This window comes from Bacillus rossius, chromosome 8 (genome assembly GCF_032445375.1).
Source record: "Bacillus rossius redtenbacheri isolate Brsri chromosome 8, Brsri_v3, whole genome shotgun sequence".
NCBI lineage: Eukaryota > Metazoa > Arthropoda > Insecta > Phasmatodea > Bacillidae > Bacillus > Bacillus rossius.
The window spans coordinates 55,298,265-55,312,036 of NC_086336.1; the positions used below are offsets into that span (position 1 = coordinate 55,298,265).

Genomic DNA, 13,772 nt, shown 5'->3' on the forward strand with positions numbered 1-13,772 from the left:
GTTAAGAACGGAAAACTGCTAAAATAGCACTATTTTACCCCTTAAAATCCAAATTTTCCCGGGGGAGGACCCCCGGACCCCCCGCTTTAATACGGGGGGGGGGGGGAGGCATGCTTCATAACACCCCCCCTACACAAATCCCTGGCCACGCCGCTGCGGCTCGGGAGTGTCAGGACGCGGGGGGTCGGCTGCTGCCGTGTTGCAGAGCCTGCAGGCGCTGGCCAACTACCGCAACGGCGGGACGGGCCAGCTGTCCGCGGCCACCGGCTTCCTGCTGCTGGCCGGCTCGCTGGCGCGCATCTTCACGTCGGTGCAGGAGACGGGCGACGCCACCGTCGTGCTCACCTACGTCGCGGCGTCGGCCGTCAACGCCCTGATCGCCGCGCAGATCGTCTACTACTGGCGGGGTCCTACCTCCTCGCGCGGCGACAAGCGCCAGTGACGGTTCCCTCGCGCGGAGCGATGCAGTCCACTTCACTGGGCGTGTGCCGCAGTGTCAAGCGATCACGGTAGATTCTCGGACCGTTTCAACGAAGAGTGACACCTCAAAAAAACTTCGTAATTTAAAATAACTGTTTTATGAATGCCGGCTTCCGAGCTTCGTGATCGATTGTATCTAGGTAAAAACGCGTTTTCTTTCTTTAGACTCAAAAAAAAATGTTTTTTTTTTACCCCCTTCAATTTTTGATTAATCTACCAAGATTATTCTTGCGGATTAACATTTAGACTAAGTAGGCTACTCGTAAATTTTGGAAGATCCCTGGATAATATGTGAGCATTGTTCGTAAATTTACGGTGAAAATTTTTTAACAGTGTGTAAACACAAGTTCAGAAAACTTAATGAGATTCGAGAACTCGAGCATACAATGTTTGAATTAAGGGGCCACTCTAGTCGGGGGAGTATCTGTTAAGTGAGGCGGGATGATAAGCGCGGATGCTCGCTGGTGCTTCTAGCGCTGTATCGCCTCTAAGCGCAAGGCTTGGAACTGGCGCGCAGTCTTCTCGTTGTGCACAAGACTACTATGAAATTTGAGTTGTGACTTGTTACATTATTTGGCGGAGAAATTAATATAAATGTGTATTGCAAGTCCCTTAAAGTGATTTCAATAATCTGCACAGGTTGTTTTGTGCCGAAAAATTACTCTTAAAACACGCTATTTAGCCATTTTAACGTTTCTAAAAATACTGTTGAAAAACTTCATCCGGAAACAAAGTAGTTTTCAAATCACGTTTTTTTCTCCCTGAAGCTCTGCACAAAGCATGTGTGTCCAGGTAGGCGGGGCCCTTAACAAGTGTTAATCTCAGCATAAATTTAAACTCTGTTTCATGTTTTAGTTTTTTTATATCAATTTGTTTTAGACCTATGTAACTTATATAGTTAAAAAGAGTTTGTCTGGGCATTTGACTAAATCTTACAAGCATATACACACACGTGCGCACACACATACATACACACACACACACACACACAGACACACAGAGATTCACACATACGCAGTGTACAAACGAATGTATCGTTGAGGCAATCCAGACATTTCTTTCTGCGTGCCTTTTTTCTTCTTTGTAACTTCATAGAACCTCCCTTTCCCCCCCACGAACTCTGTTGCTTATAAATTTCTCTTGAACTGTGGTATGAAACTGCACGAATGTGAAATTCTTATGTTTGGCGCGCTGGTGTAGGGTCTACGAATTTTTAATTAGAATTTAAGGAAAACAGATTTGTTGACCAAAGCATGATTTCCATAAGACTGTAAAAATCTGCCAGGGGAAAAGTTCAGTGAGTTTATTTTAAATCCCTCTCCGAAAATGAAAATTCTATAAAATTATGTGTGCCAACTGTACAAATACAAAATCATGTATGTATTTTCCTAAGAGCAAATTTAACAAACACGCTTTAAAAAAATTACTTTATACTTATATCTGTATTTACTTTTTAAAATAATTTTTACATTTACCTTATATTGCCATGATCCATTTAGAAAAAAAAACAATTTTATAACCGTTGTGCATTTTATTTTTCCTGGAGGGTGTTTTTAAATAAAAATAATTTTTCACTTTGCAATGTAAGCTCCACTATTATTTTGTATAACTTTAATAAAAAAAAGTAATGGAAGTAGAATTTTATCATAGAAATATGGTGTCTCTTCTATATATGTGTTTAGGAAAACCTCAGATGCTTAGGATATGTACCATATTTATATGTTAAATTTCCCGTAAATGGTATAGGTATAAATTTTCTAAATTCACATTAAGAAATGATCAGAAATTTTTTTTATAAATATGGACTCGGTATGAAAGTTTGAGTTTTTTTTTGTGGGATTTTAAGGCATGCTTGAATTTTTTTCTCGGCTACAGTTTGTAACTTTTCAGTTAGTTTTAAAACTCATCAGAACATGTTCAAATACATAGTATGTAAATAATGTATTATAATAATATTAATATTCATGTTATACATAGTAGCATGCCCTGCTTCTCTCATAAAATTAATGTTTGTATAGTATTTAATCATACTGAGATTGTAGTATTTATAGTCATGTCTGGATAGATTTTTTTAAGATGTGTTCAAGACTGCCTTATTTCTCAAGTTTTTTAATCTGCAATTTTACATGTATCTCATTCCATTTGACTTCATTAAGCTGTTTTTTAGATCGCGGAAAGTAAACGGATGTAGGAGTGTTTTTACAAACGCCCAGCGATTTTACTTAAAACCTAAACTAATAGCTAGAGACATGCAAAATTCGCGGATTCATTTCGTGATTGGCTAGCATCAAAACTACTATACCTTCGTACCGCTTCTGCGATTGGCCCACATTTTATCCGGGGAACTGTGAGCCAATGGGAAATACTAAACCAAGAAAGTGCCGAATTACGGATAGCCTAGTTGAGACGTCTCACGCGTCAGTAGCCAATGAACAGGTATCATTTCCGCGAGTATTTAAAGGACTGTGGAGTCTATCCTAGAGGTCAATGAATCCGCGAATTTTGAAGGTCTCTACTAATAGCCTACACCTTGTCTGATGGGATGTACCGTAAAACGGGGTTACTTTGACTTTAAGGGTAACTTTGACAGTTTTTGGGGCTACTTTAACAGAGTGCCAAAATAAGGTGTAAACGTGTGCGGAGCGAATTCTCGTGACTTGTGAGGCAGAAAGGGAGTGCTGTGTGTGCTGGGAATGGGTTACTGCGGGGAGTGGGGAAGTGGGACGAGTTGTTGGTGGGGGAAGTGGGACATGTTGCGGTGGGGGTAGCTTGGTGAGGGGGGCGTGGTAAGGGGGGCGCGTGTGTTGTGTTGCGATCACCTGACTCACCGACTAGTCCGAGCGTGTTCGTCGTTAGTGTTTGTAGTGTGGTGCGTAAATACGTCTTAGTTCAGTTTGGATGCTTAGTTTTCGGTAAGTTTATAGTATTATTTACGTAATCATATATAGTTTTTTGGTAGATTAAGATATAAATGTGTGCATATGTGATTTAATCGGTGGTAGGTATATAAGGTTTTTCTATTTGTTATAGGTTAACCTTGTGTTTATTTGCATTACAGATGAGTCACAATGGTGCGAACTTATAAAAGAAAACTCGGTGCCCGAAACTATAGACATTATAGTGATGAAGACCTTGCTAAAGCTGTTGCAGAAGTGAGAGCGGGGACACTTACTCAGGCAGGTGCTGCCAAGAAATACAAAATTAATAGGACCACAATTCTTAACAGGATCCATCACAAGCACGAAGGAAAGCCAGGCCACCCCACTGTTTTGACACCTCAGAGTGAAAAATTAATAGCAGATACCTTGTGTGTACTAGCAGACTGGGGGTTTCCTTTCACAAAAGCTGACATTCGAACAATCGTTCAAATGATTATCAACAGGGAAGGTAGAGTTGTAAAACAGTGGAAAGACAATTTGCCAGGCTATGACTTTGTGAACGAATTTGCAGCTCGGAACAACCTCACGCAGAGACTGGCCACAAACATCAAAACTTCAAGGGCATCAGTGGGTCCTAACGAGATAAAAGAGTTTTTCGAGAATCTGAGACCAGCTTTAGAGGAGACACGTCCCGCTCTCATTTATAATTATGATGAGACAAATATTACAGACGACCCGGGTGCGATAAAAGTCCTAGTACGCCGAGGGCACAAACGTGTGGAAAGAGTCCAGGAGCATTCAAAATCATCTATCAGCATCATGTTCTGTGGCACAGCAGAAGGACATTTGATTCCTCCCATGGTTGTCTACAAATCGAAGCACCTTTACGACAACTGGACACTGGGTGGGCCACCTGAAACTATTTACAGGAACAGCAGCAGCGGCTGGTTTGATATGAACCTCTTCGAAGTATGGTTCTTCAAAATATTGCTACCGCACATCAAGGAACACAGAGAAGAAAATGAAAAAGTCGTTGTCATTGGTGACAATTTGGCGTCTCATTTTTCACCTGAAGTCATCAAAACTGCACTAGAAAACAACATTTATTTTACAACTCTGATCCCTAACTCGACGCACATGATGCAACCACTGGATGTGGGTATCTATGGACCATTAAAGAAACAATGGCGGAAGGTTCTGGATAGCTGGAGAAAAGAATCAAGAACACGGGGCGCCATCCCAAAGCCACAGTTTCCCATGCTGCTAAAGAGATTGATGGATGCATTGGCTCCTAATATAAAAAAAAATCTACAGAGCTCCTTCAGAACTACAGGTCTTTGCCCTTTTGATCCGGAAGCCGTTTTGAAAAAGCTTCCAGCAGATCGCTCAGAAGAGTCTGGACGTGTCCTCGACAGCAGTCTGCTGGAGTTTTTAAAAGAGACAAGGGGCTACAACTCTGAAAGAATTCGACACAGAAGAGGAAAGAAAGTCGTTCATAAACCAGGTACACAGATCTCTATAACAACCCAAGATGTCCCAGCATTCGATGATGCTCCAGAAATGGAAAATGATGTCTCAGTTGAAACTGTCTCAGCTATCGAGGATGACCCGACCTTCACATCAATTCCCTCAACATCTCGGGTTCTGCCTGAGACTGACCAGACTTCTTCAGATGAAGGTGTTCCTCTAAGTGATTTGTCTCGTAAGATGGAAATAACGGGCAAAAAGAAGCGCAATAAGAAAGGCAAGAACAAGGACAACCTCTGTTACATTTGTAAGTGTGACTTCAGATTCTACCACCATGCTGCTGACTGGATTTGCTGCATCACTTGCAACAAATGGATTTGTGGCATGTGTAACAAAGGCTCAACCAATCCTGCCTATGAATGTATGGAGTGCGAAGATACGGATTAATAATTAATTTTAGCTTTTTATATTGACAAATTTGTTACGTTTATTACTAAAGTTGATTGTAATAATGCTTATGTTAATTATGATTTCAAAGATAATTGCAAGACTGATTATGTGCCTATAATTGTAACCTAAGTGTTTGGTATTATTGTGTTAAATAAGTCTTTAATAAAAATGATAAATTGTTTTAAAAAACTCGTTTTTACTTTTTATTTTTGTGTATAATGTATAAAATATTAATATTTGTTTATCTAAATAATGTCAAAGAAACCTTTACGCTTTAGATCTTTGACATCAGTGGCATTTAAATGCCTTGTCAAAGTAACCCCACACTCGGGGTAACTTTGACACTTTTTTAAAAATATAAATAAAATTTTGGGGGACTAGTGGGGAGTAATATTGATATGAATTGGATAGCCAATGAACACATTGTTCTGTTGGATCAAATATATAATTAATTTTGGATGTTAAAAAAATGTAACCACCAAAAAACCTCCAAAACATGTCAAAGTAGCCCCGTTTTACGGTACTCTTAGCTGTCACCGTGTATTTTGAAACACAAAATAAGAATGGCACATATATCTTTTAACATATCTGTGGATGGAAAAAAAATAACTTTACTCATCTTTACTCTTCACTTTACTAACTCTTAACATTGGTAGCAAATTCTAATAATTCCTATTATTGATTGTAAATTTAAGTACGAAAAACTTTGAGTAAATTATGAGCAGTAAACACTAGATTCTTTAGTTGGCAAACAGGGACATTGGATTTGTTGTAACCGATTTTGCCTACAACTCTCCAAGTTATCTGATGTTTTTTTTAAAATTAAGTTCTATGTTTTAATCTTGCAAGTTTTAATAAATAAGTTGAAATTTTGACATTGGAACGAAATTTTTTTCTTCAAAATCTGATATTCTCAGTTAAGATAATATTTTCTAATATATTGCGAATTTGATACATAGTTGCAAATATTGTATTTTTAGCTCATGCATTGTGAACAACACAGTTGCATACTATGCAGGTGTGCTCCAATTATTTTATGCGGAACAAATCCAAGGAGTGTGAATCTTGGCTGGAAGATGACGGTGTCCACTGATGTGACGATGATGGCAGTGGTGTCTATCGTAGACCACCACTGATGTGACGATGATGGCGGTTGTGTCTATCGTAGACCACTGCTGTGAAGATGCTGATGTTGGTACATCCTGAATAGGTGGGTGGATAAATTGCGTGTGGGTATTTAATTTGTTTGTAGTGACAGTGAACGTTGATAGTTCTGTGCCCTTTAAATGACATTGAGCAAATGAATTTTAATCGTAAGTATAGGATACTTTTTTTTAATTCACTCTATAATGATAAGCATAATAATTTATCATCTTCTTTTGTTAGATGCCTTCTTCTAGTAAACAAGTGCTTTGCCTTTTCGTCTTACTTCAGAGCTGAAGGTTTAATAGATCTCTAACAGAAAAAAAAATTGAATAGTCTAATTTCCATAGTTGAGTCTCATGTTTTTTTCTCTGCGGTCATCGTCAGTATTTTTCGCATTTTCTTTTATAGCACTTTGCATTGTTTTTTTTTTTTGCCGTAAACTTTGTCACGATATTTACTAAACTTTATTTGCGAACTATAAAATGTTACGCAAGTGACTCGGCGCCGATGTTTTTCTATTTTTATTTTACTCGTTTGTCTAGTGTTCTTTTTTTAAAATATGAACATTAATGGGAAAAGGAAACTTGAAATTGTATTTGCATGCAAATTAAAGTGCTGGGCAATAACAAATTTAAATTCATGATTAGGAATTTAAAAAAAAAATTATTTCCACGTATAAATTACAGCGATTCCACCGGTATTTGCTCGTAAGCATTTATAAAACTGACCGGAAGATTATTTATTACTAAAGAATGTGAACATTTCTTAAGATAAATGAGCAAAACCATCGTCGAAATTTAAGTGCCAGGTTGGCTTGAGATTTTGTTTTGACAGAGATTTTTTTTTTTTAATTTTCCCGGTGGAGGGTTTCCATAAAATTAAAAAGCCCAGGGCCCCGCAGAGTCTAGTTCCGCCACTGTGATTACTTGATTTGTATATGATGAACCAATTGGCAACGAAACATGAAACGCAAGAAACATGTCGTAATGCATTTGCAGGAATAGCATTTTTGTAAAAGTAATGTCAAGAAAGTGAGATAGCCGGCATTGCATGTGAGACGCTTTTAGACTTAAACACATTCCATAAAGGACGACTGTCAGCGGATTGCAGTTCATTTTTCGCTCGGTCTTGCAGATACTGCGGGGAATTGATTGATCACATATTATTCACCATAGAACAAGGGAGAAAATAGAAGTGCGACTCCTACAGAGGAAACTGGGACCTTGTTTTACGCGACATGTGATGCTATCTGTTAGGTTGGCTCATAACTACTTGCAAAAAATAAAAAATAAACTCTTGACAGGAGGTTTAAATAATTTTATAATGATAATTTAACAATTTGACGACTAATTGTTTAGTAGAAGAAATTTAAACATTTGAAAAACACCACTGAATAGAATACAGTTTTTTTTAATAAGTCACGTTCTATATAAATTAGTCGGAGAAGCAGTATTTCTGGTATGCCACACCACAAAATATATGGCTACCAAAATTAAGTGAATTAATTTTCACTGGTTTGTTTGTCTGATAATAGCTGACGCATTACTTCTCAAAATCAATGTAGCCATGTTAGTTTTTTAAGTAGTTTTGGACCCAGAAAATATTACTATGTCTCAGTCTCAGCAATTAGAGTTTCTCCCCCATGAGTTCAACTGCAAGCCCGTTTTTAAATCTGGTGGAAGAGTTACTTCATTTTTGGGTGTGATAATTGTGATTTCTTTTGGTTTTAGAATGGAGGTATTGGTCTTTGGAGAAGGTGTCTGTTCTGAAGTTGAAGTCAACTGGTTAGCAATTGGATAGCAAAACAAAACATAGTTGTGTAAAGTCTAATATGCTATGAATAGGTTTAATAGCTTGAAAAGAACTCACTTGGAAGAATCTTAAATATGCCATTATGTAGTGAATATTGCTAAACAAATTTAATACCAAGACATTTGCAAGAAATTAGCGCTGAACTTCATTATGACCAAAAATTGTTTTGCTATGCAGGTAGGAAAGGGTGGTGAGGGGTCGTTCTGATTTTGACTTCAAGCATTAACATGGCAAAGATTGTACACACCAACTCCTTTACTGCTTACCTCCATTGGTGTTGGGTGTTTTTTTGTTTTGTTTTGAGAAGTGTACAGTGTTAGAAGTGTACAATGTTTGTTTACATTTATATGAATCATATTTGTTTAGTGTGTTAACGTTTAGCTACTTTATAAACACGTGCACTTATAAATTTATGTTAAAAAATATCCGAATGTTTAGGATGATTAATTAAAAAAAACTGAAAATTATATGTAATAATAAATTTTTACCATTCCCCTGTTACACTTTGTTGATTATATTTTTTAACAAGTGAATTCTTTAAAAAAACTTTTGAAATAAATATCAGATATTTAGTTATAATCCTTTGTTAGTTATATCTTTATGTGTTTTGTTGAGAAACTTAACTAAAACATACTTTCAATATTTTTTACATGGAATATATTTTGCATGTGGAACAGTTTTTTATATTGAATTTGGTTAGTATGATTTTTGTATATTAAGTGTATGCATAAATTTTGTATGTATATTATTCAAAACAATTCAAAATTAATTTGTATTTTAGTAATTCATAAGAAGTCATTTTACTGTTTTTGGTACCTTTTTTGTATAACTTTTTTTATTATAAGACATAATATATTGTGTGTGTGTGTCACGATGAGATTTAAAAGGCAAGTAAAACTATTTGCATTGCCTATAAAACTGTCATTCCGAGAGTTACCGAAATTGTCGTTGAAAAAATATAAATAATTTGAAATATTTTTGAACATGCTTTAACTTTTATTTTAAAATCACTTCATCTCTATTTTTACTGTCACACTGACATAAAACACTAACTACAGACAATGTTCACATTTGAATAATACAGCGAAATCTTCATGATCCTAAAATTGCTCTATTCCACTACAAATTCCACTTTTTCCATTAGCATAATGTATTATTGACAAATGCAAAAAAAAAAAAAAATCTTACATGAAATTTAGGTAACTATGTAGACACACCTGTTCATTTCAATTTTATAATAGTGACATTCTTAGTGTAAAATCGTAGTACTTTATTTCATACTGCATACATATAAAATTTTTGGGGATATTGGGAATAGTAAACGATTTTAGGGTTTGTATGATTTTTATCGTGTGGAGTGTAGTGTTTGAATTGATATTAAAATATTCGGCTTCAGTCTACGATATGATAGATGGTGCAGTTGTAAGACACTGCAATCTTCTAGTGCAAGCTTCTCTAATTCGAATTCCGATTTGCTAATAGGTTTTTCCAAGGTTTCTAGGAATTTCCCCTGGCAAACGTGAGGGGGTTGTTTCTCTACCAATATTCGTAATTGTCTCCTCGCTCTTTTTTCATTATTTGTAGCTATATTGTGTGTGTGATGACTTTTCTCAACCAGACGTAAATGTAGGCACATGTATGAATTAGGACTTGATGTTTCTTCAACATCGGGTGGTCATCAGAACGATGATGCGAGATGAGGTACGAATGGAGCGTCGAAAGAATGCATTACCGTATGTGTGTGTGTGTGTGTGTGAAAGAGAAAGAGAGAGAGAGAGAGAGAGTAAGTAACAGCTCTATAAAGCCCTACCCGTTCGTAGCAACGCCCGTCAAGTTTCCACACTTGAGTAAAATTAGGAGCCGAACCCTGATTGCCTTGGCGGGAGTGAAAGACTGAACTGGGAACGCTTTTCTACGAACCCAGAAATTTAACTTACCACAGCCGATTCACCAATACTCTATGCACCATAAAAATTCGTAAATTACCAACAAATATTATTCTGACAACCTCGTGTCTATTTGTACTCTACCTCTACTTTATAAAACTGAACGGCAAGGCATGTTAAATTTGGCCAGTGTAATGTTCAACAACAGCGCAAAGGACCAAGCTCAACACCATCTTTTTTTTCCCCTCTAGTCATAAAGCACACGCGCTGACTGGCAGCTTGAAGGGCGGCGCCAGGGGCGCGTACGTCACTGCTGCCAACCCAGATTCCCCCCAAGCTCCAGTGCGGACAGCTAGGTCCAAGCTCCCGACCCGGGCATGGTCGGGACTTTTCTACCCCTGACCAACTATTCTTCGTGGACCATCCTTCTTGTCCCGTACTGAACCTGCCTGCTTAATGCTTGCAGTAATTTAACCCCGCATGAATGGGCCCCTGTGTAGGTGTATTTAACCCGGGCCCAACTTAATTAGTTATAGCCTAGAGTTCAAGGCAGGGGAGTTGGTCGCGGCATCAATGGCTGACCAATCCCCGAGCAAAGCACGCAATGCATGCTACCACTTCTGCATGGCTGACACCCAGCGCATAGGCTTCGGTCTGGGATCCACCTAGACTCTTTCCCTGACCCAGACCGCTCCCAACAAATAGGCTACACTTAGTATTGTTAGGAAAAAAATTGCAAAATATATTTTTAAAAAGTTCACCGCGTATAAGGGCGAGTTTTTAAGTGGTCGTTGTTGCATAGGAGAAAAGCCTTTCTACCTTGAGCGTTTGGCAGCAGTGTTGTGTTGAACCTCCCGAGTATCTGAAGTATTGTTGGTTGACTTTGGAAAAATTTCGCAGCCTTCGTGAGAGTCGTCGAGATACGGACCATAATCGACCCAGCTTCTGCGAAGTAGAACCAGTATTACTTCCAATGCCCTCTGCAGAGTCCAAAAAAATTAACGTTCGGGAGGTTCTGTGTTCGTCGGAACGCTTTCACTATCTCAGATCGATACGTCCACCAGATTTTCATATATAATGTTCTTTAAGTGAAGAGCCAAAACTTTATCACGTGGGAATCACGCTTCCTTAAATGTAGGGCATGAAAGTCTGCAACAGCAGCATTTTCTCTCGAGAAAGAACATGGCATTGCGACCTCAGTTGTTTCGTCTGCATCACGTTCATATATATAGGTCTGGCAACTTCATATATTTTGTCTTGACTTGTCTCGTCTTCTTAGCCGGTCTGGGAACATACGGCGGTAGTAGTAATGGAACCCATTATTAACATTGTTTTAAATATAATATTTTTCCTAATTCTGTCCCAATTATTGAATTTTTTTTCTCCCCAGATTAATTTTTTTCTAATTCGTTTGGCTACATGGTGAGTGCCTAATCTGTACCATTGCCTTAAATATTTTTGCCGCATTTGTCGGTTAAGTTGAAATGGTGATGGAGAATGCCTCGCTCTTGTATTGTGCCTGGTTGTAATGAAGGTTACGTCTTAAAAAAAACCGTCAAGTGTTTTCGTTTTTATACCAACCTAACGACCCGGTTTAAAAGAGGGGAAAAAAATGGCACGCTGTAGTACCAGGAAAATTAAGAGTTGAAGTCTTACTTATATTAAAAAGAATTACTGGATTAAAAAAATAACGTTTCAAAAAAGACACTTGCTTGTATATTTAAGTGTACAGCTAACGAATATTTTTGATGTAAATACACATTTAACGTTCCAAGCATGCTTTCTTATGGGCGTTCCCAGTTTGTTTGGATTCCGCATTCTCAGCACTCCAACTTTTAACTGTCAGTTGCGGCAAAGTTACGAGTTGTTGCTGTACATTTAACCCATACAAGAGCTCACAAATAAATTGAAAAAAAAAAAAAATCTTAAACTGTAACCGAAGTTACAAACTAGAAAGACCTTTTCACGTGCCCACTTTTATACGAAACTGCCATCTAAAACACAATGTTAGTAATGGGTTCCAGTACTGCTAGCGCCGTCAGTTGGCGCTAGGTGGACGGAGAATAAAGTTTAAGTTGGCAGTCTGCGTGGCCGTTGTTGTTGAACTTCAGGATCAGCATGGCCGTTAAAGCGGGAGTACGAGCTGCGGGAAGCCTTCATTTCACAGACGAGAGAGCAACACCCGAAGTTCCCCGAAGTCATGCTCGCTTTTTTTTTTCAGTACCACAACAGGTGTATTTATTTGGGGGGGGGGGGGAAATTCGCGGGCATTTATTCTCCAAATGTGCGGGTTTAACTTATAAGATGTCATTCTTAAAATTAACAAGAAGTATTTTAAAGAATTATTCAGTAAATGAAGATAAAACGGTATCTTTTTTTTTTTTTTTAGTCAAAAGAAGCATATGATAGGTTAGATACATTATAAATTCTTTAAAACATTGTGGATGGTTGGTTATATTAGGTAAGTATAGCTACATTAAAAATACGGTAAAATCATTTTATGGTTGCTTAGCAAATAACTTTTTAATATGTAGCACACCAGCGCTAGGAAACTGTTTAGGGCCTACATGATTTCACAGTATCTTTAATGTAGCTCTCCTAACCAAATCAACCGTCCACAATGTTTTTAAGTATTTATAATGTAGCTAACCTAATTGTAATTGACCATTAGTATAGAGCCTTCATAATTTTTATAAACATGTTAGATACAAAACGATTCAGTATTCTAAAAATCAATCAGAAATAGCGTAATTCCTTACCTGAAAATTACAAGTTGCGTAAAATTGCAAGGGGCCATATTTATTTACAATGAACAAAAAAAAAAAAAAAAACGAAGATGCACGATCGGGCGTTTGGCTCTCTCGTCTGTGAAAAGAAGGCTTCCCACGAGCTGCACCCAGCCAGCGGGAGCTCCTCGCCGTGTGCCATCGCCTCGGCGGCAGTTCGCAGGGTCGCGTCTTCGTGCACGTACAAAGTGACACAGAAAAGAATTGAACTTTGCGCGAACAAATAAAAAAATTGGTTGTCTGTAAAGTTGGTTTACGGACGATAGGTAACGTAACAACATCATAACAAAACATTGATGAAATGATTGCATACTTTTATGAATAAAATTGAATCATTTTTATTGAATTATCACTATTTTATTTGGATACAAAGAAGGAGTGAAATGAAATCTACAATTTAATTGATAAATTTACTTTTATTTGCACTCATTAATTCAAATATGTTTATTACTTTAACGAACAGATTATTTTGACTATAATGTTTATACGTGTTTGCTATTTAACTTCTTCAAATCTGTGTTATTTTGTTATGGATAGGACGATGATAGGAAAAGTAGGAAACGAATGGGAGTGTTTCAAGTTTAATGTGCCTCGAAAAAGTCAAATCGATGGTTGTTCCAATCGAGTAGAAGAGAGATAGATGCGGCGCAAGCGTACAATGAGCGTAACGGGACACAGCGTAACGGGACAATGTGCGTAATGGGACACTTTTTCGTGCGTGCAGCCGGCGTTCGAGATTTATTAGAAGTCACGTCAAAAATGGAACACGTGCAAACGACACAAAAGTTTACTGACAGTAATCGAACCATTGTTATAACTTGCCTTTTAAGGAACAACGATCCAAATTATCAATTTCTGAAAATTAC

The 13,772-nt window shown here is 37.7% G+C and overlaps 1 protein-coding gene across 1 annotated transcript in view; it reads left to right on the plus strand.

Moving 5' to 3' along the window:
* Positions 1–9,210, plus strand: part of LOC134534965 (mannose-P-dolichol utilization defect 1 protein homolog) — a 117,968-nt gene extending 108,758 nt beyond the window's left edge. Inside the window, exon 5 of the mRNA XM_063373727.1 lies at positions 206–9,210. Coding sequence (XP_063229797.1) covers positions 206–442 — 237 coding nt within the window. The 3' untranslated portion in view covers positions 443–9,210. The remainder of the gene's footprint in view (positions 1–205) is intronic.
* Positions 9,211–13,772: the final 4,562 nt, after the last annotated feature.